At 42.4% G+C, this 14390-nt stretch overlaps 1 protein-coding gene across 1 annotated transcript in view; it reads left to right on the top strand.

Annotated features, from left to right (window-relative positions):
• Nucleotides 1-14390, top strand: part of RYR3 (ryanodine receptor 3) — a 393465-nt gene that overhangs the window by 85459 nt on the left and 293616 nt on the right. Inside the window, exons 8-10 of the mRNA XM_012649115.1 lie at nt 85-178; nt 5050-5124; nt 7075-7231. Of these exons, the coding sequence (XP_012504569.1) occupies nt 85-178; nt 5050-5124; nt 7075-7231 (326 nt within the window). The remainder of the gene's footprint in view (nt 1-84; nt 179-5049; nt 5125-7074; nt 7232-14390) is intronic.

Here is a 14390-nt window from a genome sequence, read left to right as displayed (position 1 = left end):
TGAATTTACCATTTTTAAACATGTTGTTCTCTTTAATAAATTTGCTGTCGGTTCATGGTAGAATGTATTATAATTCTCATGTAGGATACCTACTTGGTGGGCACGTAGTACGTCTCTTCCATGGTCATGATGAGTGTTTGACGATACCATCTACAGATCAGAATGATTCCCAACACAGGTAAGTCGATAGCTTCATCCTTCTAGCTGTCTCCAGTCTCAGATGACTCACACTAAAGAGTTTGCATTTATATTTGGCCACATATGAATTCCGTACATGTTGGTCAATTGACAAACCTTCCTCCAGCCGTGGGTTCCAGTTTGTAAAATAGGAATGGCAGTACAGTGGAGCTTGCTCACGGGAAGAGCTATGTACACCTGTGCTGCTTGGGCAAGCTATTCCGTAGTGCTCCCTGATCCCTTCATTTGCTTTGGTTGCTCCAGCATCAAAGGAGTTAGTGGTAGCATTAATCGTAGATGGAAACATCCACTTTGTTGATGGAAATCAGGCTAATCATTCTAGTGAGTCTGTGTCTTACACAAATTATTCACCAGACTCTTCAAAGGCAGATCATCTCTATTCTCCTCATTTTTTGTACTAAGTAAATATGGTGGAGTTTGTTGATTTGGTTTTGCTTGTTACCAAATAGTGTTGGAAAAAACAAGTCGATATCCAGTGAGAGCTGGATTTAGCAGGAGGTGGTACCAAGGGCAGCACCAGGAGGGTGCTGCTGAGGGTGACACTTTCTTTGGTCCTGTAGTTGATCCTTCATGAATGCTTTTCAAAAATTCAAAACCGTGAGATGGAAGATACTAATCCAAGTCTTAAATTCATACTACAGAGTCCTTTAGTAGTCGATCATCAAAGGAGCAGAGCATAAAAAGCTTGGCCCTATAACTTATAGAAAGCTGATATTTAAAAAATCCAACCTCAGGTCCAAATTAGACTGAATATGGGACAGCAGCGAGTCTGATCTCCTGGTAATGCTTTCCTTTCCTTTTGTGTGATGCCTGTAGGAGCATTGTCCACTGCATTTATTTTGCTTCATTAGAAATATGGGCTCACAGGTCTTCCCAACTTAGAGATTATGTAGGTCAGGCTCTTGCCAAGGATCATAACACTGACTGATTTCAGATAGGAGTCTGGAAGCCAGAGCTTCTGACTCTCCATCGGGGCTCGTTCCTTATTTGATGTACTAAAAGACCCCCAGAAGTAGTGTGCTTGAATGTATTATCACATGCCTTAGAAATCATCCATTGGCAATAGATATTTCTCACAGTTTGAGTTTCTTCCTACTTTCCTCATCCTCTAAATACCACTTCATGAGAACCAGATGTGACCCAAAACAGTGTCTAGGACACATAAAGCACAGACCCATATGTCAAGTGCCCTGGTTCATTCATTCACTGCCTCCCTGGGACTGATCCAGTGGTTGACAGTTATCTCTGAGTAGAAAAGTTAGGTTGACCTGATTTCCTTTAGAACTAAGGATTCCCTACCCTATCATGTGATCCTATTCAGTTGCAGTTTTCTTTCTCTTTCTTTTTGTACAGTGAAACTATGCATTAGCCCATGTATTGCCTCTTTTATTCTGCATCAAGGGGAAGGTTAGCAGGTGGATAAAGAACTAAAGTGTTGTGAGCCTTACAGGGTTATCTACATCTAAGAATGGGATATACCGGAACTTCACTAGTTCATTCTTCCCATTCCCATTCTATTTTGAAGGGTAGGAATTTGGAAAAAGTGAAGCATTTGCTATGTGCAGCCTCCCAACATGTCTGTCGTTAAAATTAGACCCAAATTAAAAATAGCTGGGGCAGAAACTATGCTACTTGGAGAGGCTTGTCATTTAGTGGGTATTCCTGTCAAGTTCTTCAGCAAAATCCTGCTTAAAAGGAAAGGCTGGGCAAGTGTGTGGAAGGGGGTGGTGGGGAGAGTGAGGTAGATGGAGAGAAGTTCCCCAAATGGGCGCACTGAAGCAGACTTGCATGCCATCACTTAAATACGAGCAAAGGTGGCCTTCCCTCAGCTGAAGAATCCATAGGCGCTAATTCATGTTTTGGAAAAAAGAAATTCACTGATAAAAATCAGAAGGTGTATCCCTTTCCTTTGTAAGGGAACATGAAGGGGTTGAGACTGGGGCAAGTGAGCAGCTATTCAGCACACAGGAACCTGAATTTCTGTACCAACTGGTCTCTCAGTCAAAGCAAGATGCCTTGGTGTTATTCGATGTCTAGGTGAGGTGAGTGAGAAGCCTCATCACTGTCTTCTCTTGTCAGGTAAATCCTTGGAATTGGCTAGGATGGCCAGGAACACCAAAATCTGGGGGAGGAATAGGAAATAAAGATCATGTCAGGAGATCCCAGAGGCCACTAAGGCGTGCAAGTGTGCCATTGTATTGGCCCTGACTCTCCAGAGGAAGTCATTTTAAGTCCCTCTAAAGCCCGGGAGCAGGCAGCGAGGCTGACTGTCCCAGTGTGGAAACCCAAGATCAACAGTCTAACACTCTGAGCTCTGATCCTTGCCTCTGGCTTGTCAGACACCCTGGGATAAGTTACTTAACCTATTGAAGCTAAGGCTAAGCTGTCAGCCAAGCTTTCAAAAGTGACTCAGCTTGCCACCCACTCCTCTCCTTGGAATTGTTTTAGAGAACGAGAACAAGTTGTTTCAACCTCAGTAACCTTGTGAGATTAATTGGAGCAGGCCGCCCAAATGTCCCAGGTGGGAAGAACAAACCATCAGGAATCCTTCAGATGTCAGAGGTAGAGAGTCCTCTAGTGCCAGCTCCAGTGCTGTTTCACCTGTGACCTCAGGTGAGCCGCTTCACCCTCCCCACCTGAGCGATCCTTCCAGCCCTTGCTGAAGGGGGAGAAGCATCGGTGATAATCTCTGCAAATCTTCTTGAGTGGCTAGGTCATCAGTGCAGTACCTGGTACAGAGACACCTGAGCTGTCAGAACTCTAAAGTATGCAGGATTTTTTTTTCCTAATATTTATTATCTCCTGATAACATGTACATTTGAAAAAGGTTTAGAAATGTCCTCTATAATCCCACCTCCCAGAAGTAACCACTGTTAATGTAATGTTTCATACTATTTCTGTGCCATTAGTGTGTTTTCCTAGGCATGTTTATTTATATTTGAACAATATTTGGTAAATCTACAATATATAGTAGTTTGTACATCTCTGAACACCATTGTACACACTGATTACTTTAAAAAAAACCCATTAAATTCTCACAACCATTTTGTAATATACCTACTCTTAGTAGACCCATTTTACAGATGAAGAAGCTGAGGCGCAGGGAGTTGAAGGGCCTTGCCCACGGTCACACAGCTAACAGATTCAAACTCAGGTCTTTCCGACTTCCAAGCTCATATTTTGAACCAACTTGTAATTTTAATTAGATGCACATGCACATTTCCTCTTCACCTCTATAAAGTACCTACTGTATTCAAAGTCTAGATCCAGATACTTGTGGGGCTTGAGCACTGCAATTGTAATATATACAAATCCTCTATGGTTGGAGGTAAGATTTTAAATTAGTGAATATAAATGCAGTTAAACTATCAGTCTTGATTGATGGTCACAAGATTCTCAAAGTGGCCGGATTCAATATACCAGGCAATCTGAGGATCATTCTTCTTGGGACATTTCCTAAACTATGATAGTTTGTTTAATTCTATATAACTTGTGATCTAGGGTGGTTGATCCCCATTGTAAAAAACTGAGATTTTGCTAATTACTAGAAAAAACATCAGACAAATCCAAATTGAGGGACATTTCACAAAATACCTGACCAGTCCTCCTTAAAACTGTTAAAATGAGAAGCAAGGAAAGACTGGGAAATTGTAACAGATCAGAGGAAACAGAGGAGACATGACAGCTAAATGCAATGTAGTATCTTGGATTGGATCCTGGAACAGGAAAAACACTTCAGTGAAAAATTCAGATGAAATCCAAATAAAGTCTTGAATTTAGCTAGTAATGACATACCAATGTTGGTTTCTCAGTTTTGACAAATGTACCACGGTAATGTAAGATGATAACATGAGGGAAAACTGGCCGGGCGTGGTGGCTCATGCCTGTAATCCTAGCTCTCTAGGAGGCCGAGGTGGGTGGATTGTTTGAGCTCAGGAGTTCGAGACCAGCCTGAGCAAGAGTGAGACCCCGTCTCTACTAAAAAAATAGAAAGAAATTAATCAAACAACTAAAAATATACAGAAAAAATTAGCTGGGCATGGTGGCGCATGCCTGTAGTCCCAGCTACTCGGGACTCTGAGGCAGAAGGATTGCTTGAGCCCAGGAGTTTGAGGTTGCTGTGAGCTAGGCTGACGCCACGGCACTCACTCTAGCCTGGGCAACAAAGTGAGACTTTGTCTCAAAAAAAAAAAAAAAAAAAAGATGATAACATGAGGGAAAACTGAGTGAGACTATACAGGAGCTTTCTGGACTATCTTTGTAACTTTTTTATAAACTTAAAATTTTTCCAAAACAAAAATTGTATCTAAAAACACATTAAAACTGATTTTTGAACTCAGAAAAGGAGGCAATGGTATAGTAATAAAATCACAGACACTCCAACAACTGAACATAAAGCTTTGTTCTAAGTATCCTAGAACAATGAAAATGAGTTAACATGGTATTGAATATGTATTTTAAAAGTACAAGTACATTTTTAAAAGATACACTGCTACTTCAAGGAGCTTACCCTGAAAGAATTGGAGCCTTCTGTGTCATGGTGTGTAACTGGGCTATTTTGACTCCTGATATAGAAACGGAGATGGTCTTGTCCCTGCCTTTTCATCATACACCTGAGATCCATGAGTGTCTACCATAGGGGTGAACTGCTCCCTCCCCTTTAGCAGCTTTTGTCCCTCCTGAGAGTGCCACTGGAAAACCCTACCTCCCTTTCACTCTTGCTTGGCATCCTGCTGACTTGGAGTGCTTAGATGAGCAGCAGGGGCTGAGCAGCCTCTGCAGGGAGCTGTTCCTCACCGGGTGCTGATCCGTGTCATGCACGTAGGAGCTGATCTCCAACTCTGCTCACAGGAGAATATTCTATGAAGCTGGGGGAGCTGGGACACGAGCCAGGTCTCTGTGGAGAGTGGAACCCCTTCGGATAAGGTAATGGAGGGTCTGGGGTGGGGCTGTTTTCAAAATTACTTTTTTTTTTTTTTTATCCCCAGTACAGTCCATCCTCTTAAACATTTCATTTGTTCCTCATCACCTGGCGAACTCTCAAAAGGCTTTGGTCCAAAGTCCCGAAATTTCTGTGACTTTGTTTTTAAAGAATAGCACACACAGAGAGACACACACACACAGGATTTCTGAGATTGCTGTTTTGACTCTGAGGCTAGTCAGCTCTGCTGCCCTTGCAGTGGCTGAGTTATAAATGTCAAGCTTAGACGTGGCTGCAGAGAGCCATCAAAGTTCTCCTCCCGTTCGTTTTCTTAAACAGATTCTCTGGAACCCAGATAAGTCTTCTCTCTCTTCTCAGTAGCCTTGTTGGTGCCAGTGGAGTTAGCTTTATGTGACACAGACAGGTAGTCTCTGATGGCATGGGGTAAAGAAGACTAAAACTTCCCTGGAAATGTGGCTGTGAAGAAAACAGTATTACCAGGACTTTCCAGAGACAATATTGCACCTCGGTAGAAGGTACAATACCTGGGAAGCAGGTGACTTCCCAGCCAGAAGCTACAGTAACCACATGTGGTTGCTAAACTTCAAATTACTGAAGGGGGACCCAGTGAAGCACAGGACCTTTTTTGGCTGAGAGGGTTTGCGAGTTAGGCTAGAGCTACACTGCATGGGATGAGAGAGGAGGGTTAAATGTCGACCTCTGGCTTTGCTTTTCTGGCTTTCCCTCCAGCTTTCTGCTTAGTCTCTCCCTGAATACGTAATTAACGTAAAAATCTTTCTCATGAGGGGTGTATGCCCCAAGGGGAGCCTCAAGATAATTCACTGGAAAGCAGAAGAAAATATTAGAACTTCTCTCACATCACACACACACATGCATTCACATTTTTTACTGAGAAACTGAAGACCGCAGTTTTAAAGAATATTGGTTTCAAGGAGTACCCAGTTATTAACTGTCTCGAGGCATTTGCATTCTCTTTCCAGCCCTGTTTAAAATCTAACGGTAATATACTATTCTTGGGATATTAATTCTGGCTTTCTTGCTTAATGGGCTTTTTAAAAGTCAAAAAAAGTCAAAATATAATAGGTATGTGGTATGTGTATATAGTTCTAGTTATGGTTTGTTCATTTCTTCAGAGACCACACACGAAGAATTTAAGCCTTTTATCAATGTAATTTGGATTCATTGGTGCTCCAGAAAGTTGGATAACATGGAAAGTGATTTTAAAATTTGACACATTTTATTCTAACTTAAAAGATCAACTTTGAGTTACAGATGATTCGGTGAATAATTTCTACCATAACTTTTGTTGAACACTAATCTTTTGATGAAGGGCCACAAAAAGGTTGGCATTCAACACAGGATCTTCCTTATCTCAATCTACTCATCCTGCTTTTCTTTTCCATAGAATTTATCTCCTTCTGACATAACACAGTATTTACTTATTACGCTTGTTAGTTGTCTGCCTCTCTGTGGCAAGTGTGAGCTACACGGGTGTTTTTACTATTTCTCAAAGATAGAGCTCTGTGGTAGTAAAATATTTGAGTTCAGATGGCACATTTGGAAAGACTTTGCTTTCCCAGAAACAAGTTTTCATTAAAAGACAAGCTTCCTATCCGTTTTGGGGTTACTTGCATCAAGACACTTCAGTGGAGCGAAGGAAAAAGTGGAACCTTGGGACTTCCAGTTATATCACACTGTTGACCTGTCCTCAAGATTATGCTCTTTATTGGGGTCCTGAGAGGAGCCTGAGACAGCACAGGGTTATAGGCAGAAGTGAAATCCTAGAGCAAGCCAGAAGACAGGTGCTTTGTCCCCTAAGGATGACCACTAGAAGGGTCACAAGTCTGCTAGCATGTGTAAGAAGGCACAAGACGAATATTGAAAAGAACTTATTTTTGTATAAATGCAATCTTTTGTCTGTTTCGTCTGCCCAGCTGGAGTGGCAGTAACATCAGATGGGGCCAGGCTTTCCGACTCCGGCATCTCACCACAGGCCATTACCTGGCCTTGACAGAGGACCAAGGCCTACTCCTGCAAGACCGGGGGAAGTCAGACACCAAGTCCACAGCCTTCTCTTTCCGGCCATCAAAGGTAAAGTGTGGTAAAGTGGACTTTGACCCTGTTCTAAAACTGAAAGCTCGGAAACCTCCAGATAGAACTATAACTGGAAAAGAAAGTAGGCTGAAATAGAGTAAAATCCGAAATTAGATCTAAGGTAAACACGCTCAGCATATCTGCCCAAAATAAGAGGAAAGATTAATCAAATTCCTATGTGTCCCATGGAAGTAGCTTTTTAAACATTTCTAGCTTTCTCCTGTGGCAAACAACCGTACACCTTATAGAAAATGAATTCTCTGGAAAATACCAACACTAAAGAAAACCTATGAGAGCTCGATGATGTACACCAGCTAATTGATCAAGGCAGCACGAAAGCTTAACTAGAAATTCAAATTCACGGGTAACTTGGTTTGGTTTACTAGAGCCAGCCACAGAAATGGCTATGTGTTCTTTGCACCTTGGTTTGCTATGTCACCTCCCTCCTTTCAAATGTAGCCTTTTACTTGTAAACAGATCTGCATTCCCTTTCTTGACCTAGCTTCTTGGTTTCACTTGGGGAGTATAATGAAGTTTTTGTGACAGCTGGTCGCATTACTAGCAAAAAGAAAGAAAAGAAAAACCACTCTCTTCTTTTATCTTTTGAATTGAGTTCATGGAGGAATATGTACGTGTACCTTGGATGAAGGTTGAAGTCTTGAGTAGGAGAAGAGTGGAAAACCCTAGGAAACACAAGGATCACAGGAATGGGCATTGTTGCTCAGAAGCTAATATAAAATATTGTTGTTGTTTAATACATTCTAAGATATTTTTAATAACTTCTAAGTTATAGTCTTCACTCCTGTAAAACAGTGGTAACACGGAGACTTAAGTTTCAGAGCTACATTTGTTTAAATCCAAAGGTGATTTCTTTCAGAAAGATGCAGAGAAGACCTAATTCTGGACATGTAACCATCTTGCAGTTATTTGTATTATATAAAGTTACAAGTACCCTCTCCACCCTTTTCATTGGCTTTCTCTACTCCCCAGATCTTTAGCTTTCTCCTGTCCATCCCCAGCCTTCATTAAGAATGAATCCTATGGTAGTGGGTCAACCCCAAGTGAATAGCTTTGCCATTTGATGTGTATATAGACAACTTTTTTTCCAAATGTCCATCTTTAATGTTCAGCCAGGTTTTGACTCTGCATAATTCAGAGCTGGGTCTCATTGGATGGTCAGAATTGCATGCTGAGCTAACTTCTGATGGACAGTTTGATGGTCTGCCACTTTATGATTGTTCTGGAAAGATCATCCAAGCATAAGAAAGGCTCTGCACAGACAGATGCACAGTTACCAGGAAGTCTGCACTTCCTCAGAGGAAAGCTCAACCTCTCCTTAGGGAGCTTCATCTCTACTTTCATTCCTTTTTGCTCTTTTCCAGAAATAGATCTTGATTTGTGTTCTCAACACGATTTCAGTAAGGGGTTATTGATGATTCTGTTTGTGTAGCACTAGGTAAATTTTAGACAGGGTGTCTCTGCTTCCTAATGCATCTGAAGGAAACAGTCTTTCAGCACCACCCTTCCTTGAAGCAGGGGCTCAGAGTTCTTTTCCCCTTCATTTTATGGTTCTGTGGTCTTTTTAGGCAGAGAAACTCTTTGGCATAAGTTTTTCTCCCTAAATTGCCCTACATCAGAATTGGGCTTTTTTTACACCTATATTTCAAATATTAAAATACGTGAGTTTCCCACCTGTATCTTTCTAAACTCCCTTCAAGTGTCAATCTTCCATCTGATTCTCTTCCAGTGGTGTTGGCTCCTTGATTTCATTCTTCTTCTCTGAGCATATCTCCTGCATGTTACCACCATTTTTTTTTTTTAGACTCCCAACACAAGAGGGATTTGAAATTCAAATTTATATCTATTTAGTAAACATTTTGGCCTCCAGGAAGTGTTTAGAGGATAAAAGAATCAGTGAAACAAAGCAACAGCAGAGTCATAAGAACAAAGAGAGGCAGGATCACATTCTTCCTCAAGAGACAACCGGGACATGGGGTGGGGGGTGACAGCAGGGGGAGCAGGTGGAACATGACAAAAGACTCACCATGGCTAGTGACCAAGCAAGTGTCTTCTAAGAATGCCAGCATGCCCCTTTTCTTATCTGAGCACTCTGCCTCCTTTCTACTTGGCCCAATCGGGATGTGCTGCCCCAGGACAGAACAATGGCCTCGAGGTCTTTACCATTTCAGAAAAGGCTTCTCTGCCAGCGGAGGAATCAGGCAGCTTCCAGGCAGCTGGCAGGATCCTGTTCCAAGGGGACTCTTCCGTCGCATCTTTCCTGGCTCAGCCCATGGAGCGTGGCTTAGCGCTGTGCCGTGGTCTCTGGGAGAAGCAAGAAAAGCTCAGAGCACCACAGAGGCCTTGTAACACTCCTTCCACTTGGCACCACTTCTGGCCTCTGAACACGTTTTACCGTCAGAGGGCCCATTGCTGATCTCCCCAAGTCCCTCCATTTCCACGTGCAGGGAGGCAGGCAGCGTATGGCTGGAAAGTCATCATGGTATCATGGGGGCTGCCAACATAGCAGGGCTGGAGGTAAAAGTCACCCATGAGTCACATTGTCCTGTGCACTTGGCAGTGTGGGTACATTTCACTGGAGTCGCTATGTTAGTGAATTTAAGTAACTCTCAGTGCAGTAATAGTCAGCAGCTGCCGTCATTTCAGTGTGAAAGAAACTGAAATTGAAATGACATAGGCTTCCTGACAGGCCACAGTATGGCTGTGTTCCCACTGGAAATTAGGGCTTCCTTGGGACGTCGTGAGAGCAGAGTATTTGACACCTTAGACTGTGAAGCTGCATGAACAGTAAGACCATGTAGGGAGCACACAATTGCCGGACGCTGTCCCCCTGTGGGAGAAGAACACTGGACATACCTTCATTTCTCCAGACCTCCAGGTGCCTTGTTTAGTAAGTGTATTCTTACCTTGCTGGGTGCAGGTCTCTTCCTTAAATACACTCTCTATCGTGCTTCCTCTTCCTGGGCAATAGTGATGTCCCCTAGCAGAAAGAGGTTTGGAACTCTATTTTTCCACAATGTGAAGGTGTTGAGTCGTCTGGCTAGTCCTTGCCTGCTGCAGGTGTTATTGACAGAGTAGACAGACAGCAGCCTGAGACCATGTTTCAGGATGATGGGGGCACAGGAGTTGGAAGCACTCAGTGAGAAGAACAAGAGACATGGAGACAGTAAGCTCTGTCCTATGTGACTGGGGCCATTGGGCAGGGGTCGGCGGGGAGGCTGAGCAGGCTGTTCATCTGATCCTCTTTGTATGTGGGAGAAGTGGAAAAACAGAAAAAAAGATTCTTAGGAGAGGCATCATTTTGTTTTCAGTCACGTGTTTTGGGAGGACACTGGATTTGCTGAGCCATGAGTCACTAGGTAATGATGGGCTTCCCACCCCGTATTATCTGTCAGGTTGCATTAGCCTGTGACAGCTATGACTACTAAACCGGGGTCCATGGAGCAGCTGCAGGTGCATGTTAACATCCTGAACAGGCTGCCTTTATGTAGGAGACGGCAGGTGCCCCTGTGTGTCTTGTATGTGCATGATAAGACAGGGGTGTGGTTGAGCCTTGCTAAGAGGTGACCAAGTCCCAGCACCAGCTCCAGTGATTGACCCGGGCCTGCCTTGGATGGACCCGCACTGAGGTCTTTGAGCAAGCTACGTGAAACATGTGGAATAATGTGCAGAATGTGGTCTTGACCAAGGTCCCCCTCCCTCCACCTCAGCAGGATGATCCAAATCAAACTGGAGGTCTGGGATCTATTTTTGCCTTGAAAATGCAGCATTACAATCCTGTCCCTCTAATCTGAGGGACATGGTGTGCTTATGAGACATGGCATGGCTTCAGTGTTGCCTAGATCTGGCCTTGACTCCCGTCTGCTCTCTGTGAGACCTGTAACACAATTCTTAATCTATTTGCCCCTCCTTTGAAGTCTGATCCTTTTAGATCTGACCCTGCCCTGCCCTTCCATCATGTCTCTTGCCACTTGCTTGGTTGCCTTGCGCTCCAGCATACTAATTATGTATTGGTCTTTGAGCATGTTACTTTTTTCTCACCACCAAGCCTGTGCTAGATTGCTCTTGCCCCCTCCACACACCACCACTAAGAGCTCCTTCCACTTCCAGGCAAGTGTCAAGAGCCCCCATGGGAGGATGACTCACTCCTGCTTTTGTCACAGCCGTCACTCCTCGACCGGGAGCCCCTAGATGACAAGACCCATACATCCCTCTTTTGCCTTGTATCCCAGCATCTCACACAGTATGTAGCATGTAGGAAGTCTGGACATGGCTCGCTGAAGGGAAACGTGAATATTGTCACACAGTGAAATGCAGAATTAAGGCCTTTTCATTTTAACCTTTGTCTTTTTCATAGACACGTCCTTGCCATTGTTGTGTAATCATTTTGCTGTCGTAATCCCTTCCCTGTATACACATTCAACGAGAGAGATTAATTTTTTTTGAACATCTAAGTCAAATTTCTGTGAACTTGATTTCACATCATTTTTCCGTGGTCTTGACATTGCAAGGCCATTCCCCAAGGATTGTCAGATAATGTGATTTACTATTTACTCTGGCATGGTAATACTGTCTATTTAGATGTCACGTCTCAGTGTCAGTTTACAGCACTGAATTCCTTTCAGAGAAGGGTGAATTAATAATGTTAAAACAGGCCTGGTTACATGTAGCCATTTATTTTGTAGCCACCTTAAAAGGGCTTTAAAAAGCCAGTTTAAAAGATCATACCATAAGTCTTGAATGATTGAGATAGAATCTCAAATTTTGCCTGTTTCACTGTGTGAGGGCATAGAGCTGTCATTGTCCCCAATTAGAGGACATTTTTGCTTAATATATAAAATCATTAAATTCATTTTAGTGAACATTCATGAAATATCTACTGCATGCTAAGTGTGGTGTTCTTGGCCAAGTATGACTTTCCTATCTGCCTTTCACATGCCCTTTAACCTCAGAGCCTTGGTAACACTAAACAAGGCGGCAGCTGGTTCATAGCGTGTCATTCTGTGAAACACCGGTGCTGAAGCGTCTGTTTCCTTCACCTAGTTACAGATTGGGGAAAGGGAGGGTATTGAACAAAGGAGGAAAGTGGAGAGGAAAAAATATGGACATTAAGATTCAAATATCTAAAGAAAACACCACTACCACCTACTATAGCTTCGTTTTAAATAAAACCTACAGAGGATTTTAAAAATTTAAATTGGTGTGCTTTCCCTGGTCTTTATTGTTCAAAGTGAACCAAATAGAGAGGCAGTCAAGGAACACCATGGGGTTCGAAGTCAAAGAAACCTGGGCTCGAACCCTGGCTCTGCCATGTGCTATTGAACCTTTTTGCAGCAATAGGGATACAGAAGTGTCTTGAAGGATTGTTGTGAGGATTAAATGAGACCAGGAAGGTGACCTGAGAAGCTGGTTCCTTATCCATAAAATGGGAGAGGTGCTGCCTCTCTCAAGGGGATGATACAGCAATTAAATGAGAAATATGGAGACAAGAGCCCAGCATGGTGACTTCTGCTCAGGAAATGTGCCTGCCCCAGTGAGGCAAGTGAATCTGCTCCCCCAGCACGCGGTAGACAGCGCAAGGTCTTCCCTGTCTTCCCACCCAGCTGAGGCTTTGCAGACAGCCAGGCTGTTAGCAGTGTCTTACAGTGTGTGATTTTTTTTTTTTTAAAGCAATACTAAGGCCTCAAATTTTAGATGGGAAATTCAGAAGGCAACTATATTGATGTGGAAATGAATCCAAGTGTAATTCCTCAAGGTTTCTCCAGAGCCACCTAGGAAAGAGTGGGCTAACCAGGACTTTCTTGAAGGCTCACCCCAGCATTCATGAATGAGGCCCATTTTCCCTGATCTACTTTCCCTCTGAAACATTTTTGGGTGCTTACAGTCTCAGTTGTCTTCTGTGCGGACAGGTGGTTTAATTGCATTAACTAACAACAAATTCACTTTAAATTAAAAAGCATGAATTAGGATCTACTCCATTCCACGTATCACCCTGGATACTAATGCCATAACTTACAACTCAGCCATCTTTGGCCGTGTTTCTTTTTCACATCATCATTCACACTGATGCTGGAATGGTTATTCTAAGATGCAACCCTTGTGTCTCAGTGGCTTTCCATCACCTACGCTAGCTTTTTCCAAGAGATATTCTAAATAACGATTCTACAGGAAAAAATAAACAAAATGCTGCATTAAGCAGAGTTCAATAGGTGGTTTTGATTTTTTGTTTTTTTGGTTGATATTGTTGTTTGCTTTTTACCATAGGACTAGTAAGAGCTTATGCTATCGTAATATCCCTTAGACTCTGAGAAGAAAATATATTTGTCCAAAGTCGACTTTTCCCATAGGAAGTCTATTAACATTATGAGTTTGACAAACACAAATCTATAAGATAGAATTCAGAGTTTTTCAGTCTTTGCTCTTGTCCCTTTCTGGATTTCACCCTTCTCCTTGCCATGCTGTGCCCATCTTCTAGAATGCCTTTCCCTCCAGATTCCCCTTCTCGCCTTTCTCCCCAGGCTGGGCTCACATCCGGTATAAATCTTGCATAAACCCACTCTAACTCCCCTGGCAAAATTACTCCCTCTTCCAAACTCCAATTGTACTTTGAATATAGACCATATCACCTTGTTGCGATTATTGATTTGTAAGTATAACTCTTAAAGTTTGTATGAACACAAAGCCATTTTTTTTAATAAAGTAGTAGTATACGTTTTCAACATTTTCTTTATAATAGCCTTTAAACAAGTAAAGTGTGTATACAATTAATTACTTAACTGTGCTAATGGTAATAATAACCACTCAAATAATTCTGTTCAAATGAAAAATGGGCTTGGAATTATACCTGCTTTTGAATTCTGTCCTATTACTTACTAGCTATGTGGCTTTAAACAAGTTCATTCTGCAAGCTTCAGTTTTTTCATCTGTAAAATAGGATAATAAAAACAGTAGGGCCATTAAAAGGTTTAGAGAAAATGTTTGCAAAATGTTGTGTATAATACCTGTCACTTTGTAGGTTCTTGGTAAATTCACTTGATGTTGTCGTTGTAAAGGACTTAGTATTATACCTGGTTCAGACTAGGCACTGGGAACTGCTAGTTCTAGTTCCCATCTTTGTCCTCCTAGACATCTTAAATAA

This window comes from Propithecus coquereli, unplaced genomic scaffold, assembly GCF_000956105.1.
Source record: "Propithecus coquereli isolate 6110/MARCELLA unplaced genomic scaffold, Pcoq_1.0 Scaffold3, whole genome shotgun sequence".
Classification (NCBI taxonomy): domain Eukaryota; kingdom Metazoa; phylum Chordata; class Mammalia; order Primates; family Indriidae; genus Propithecus; species Propithecus coquereli.
This window is presented reverse-complemented; position numbering and strand designations above follow the sequence as displayed.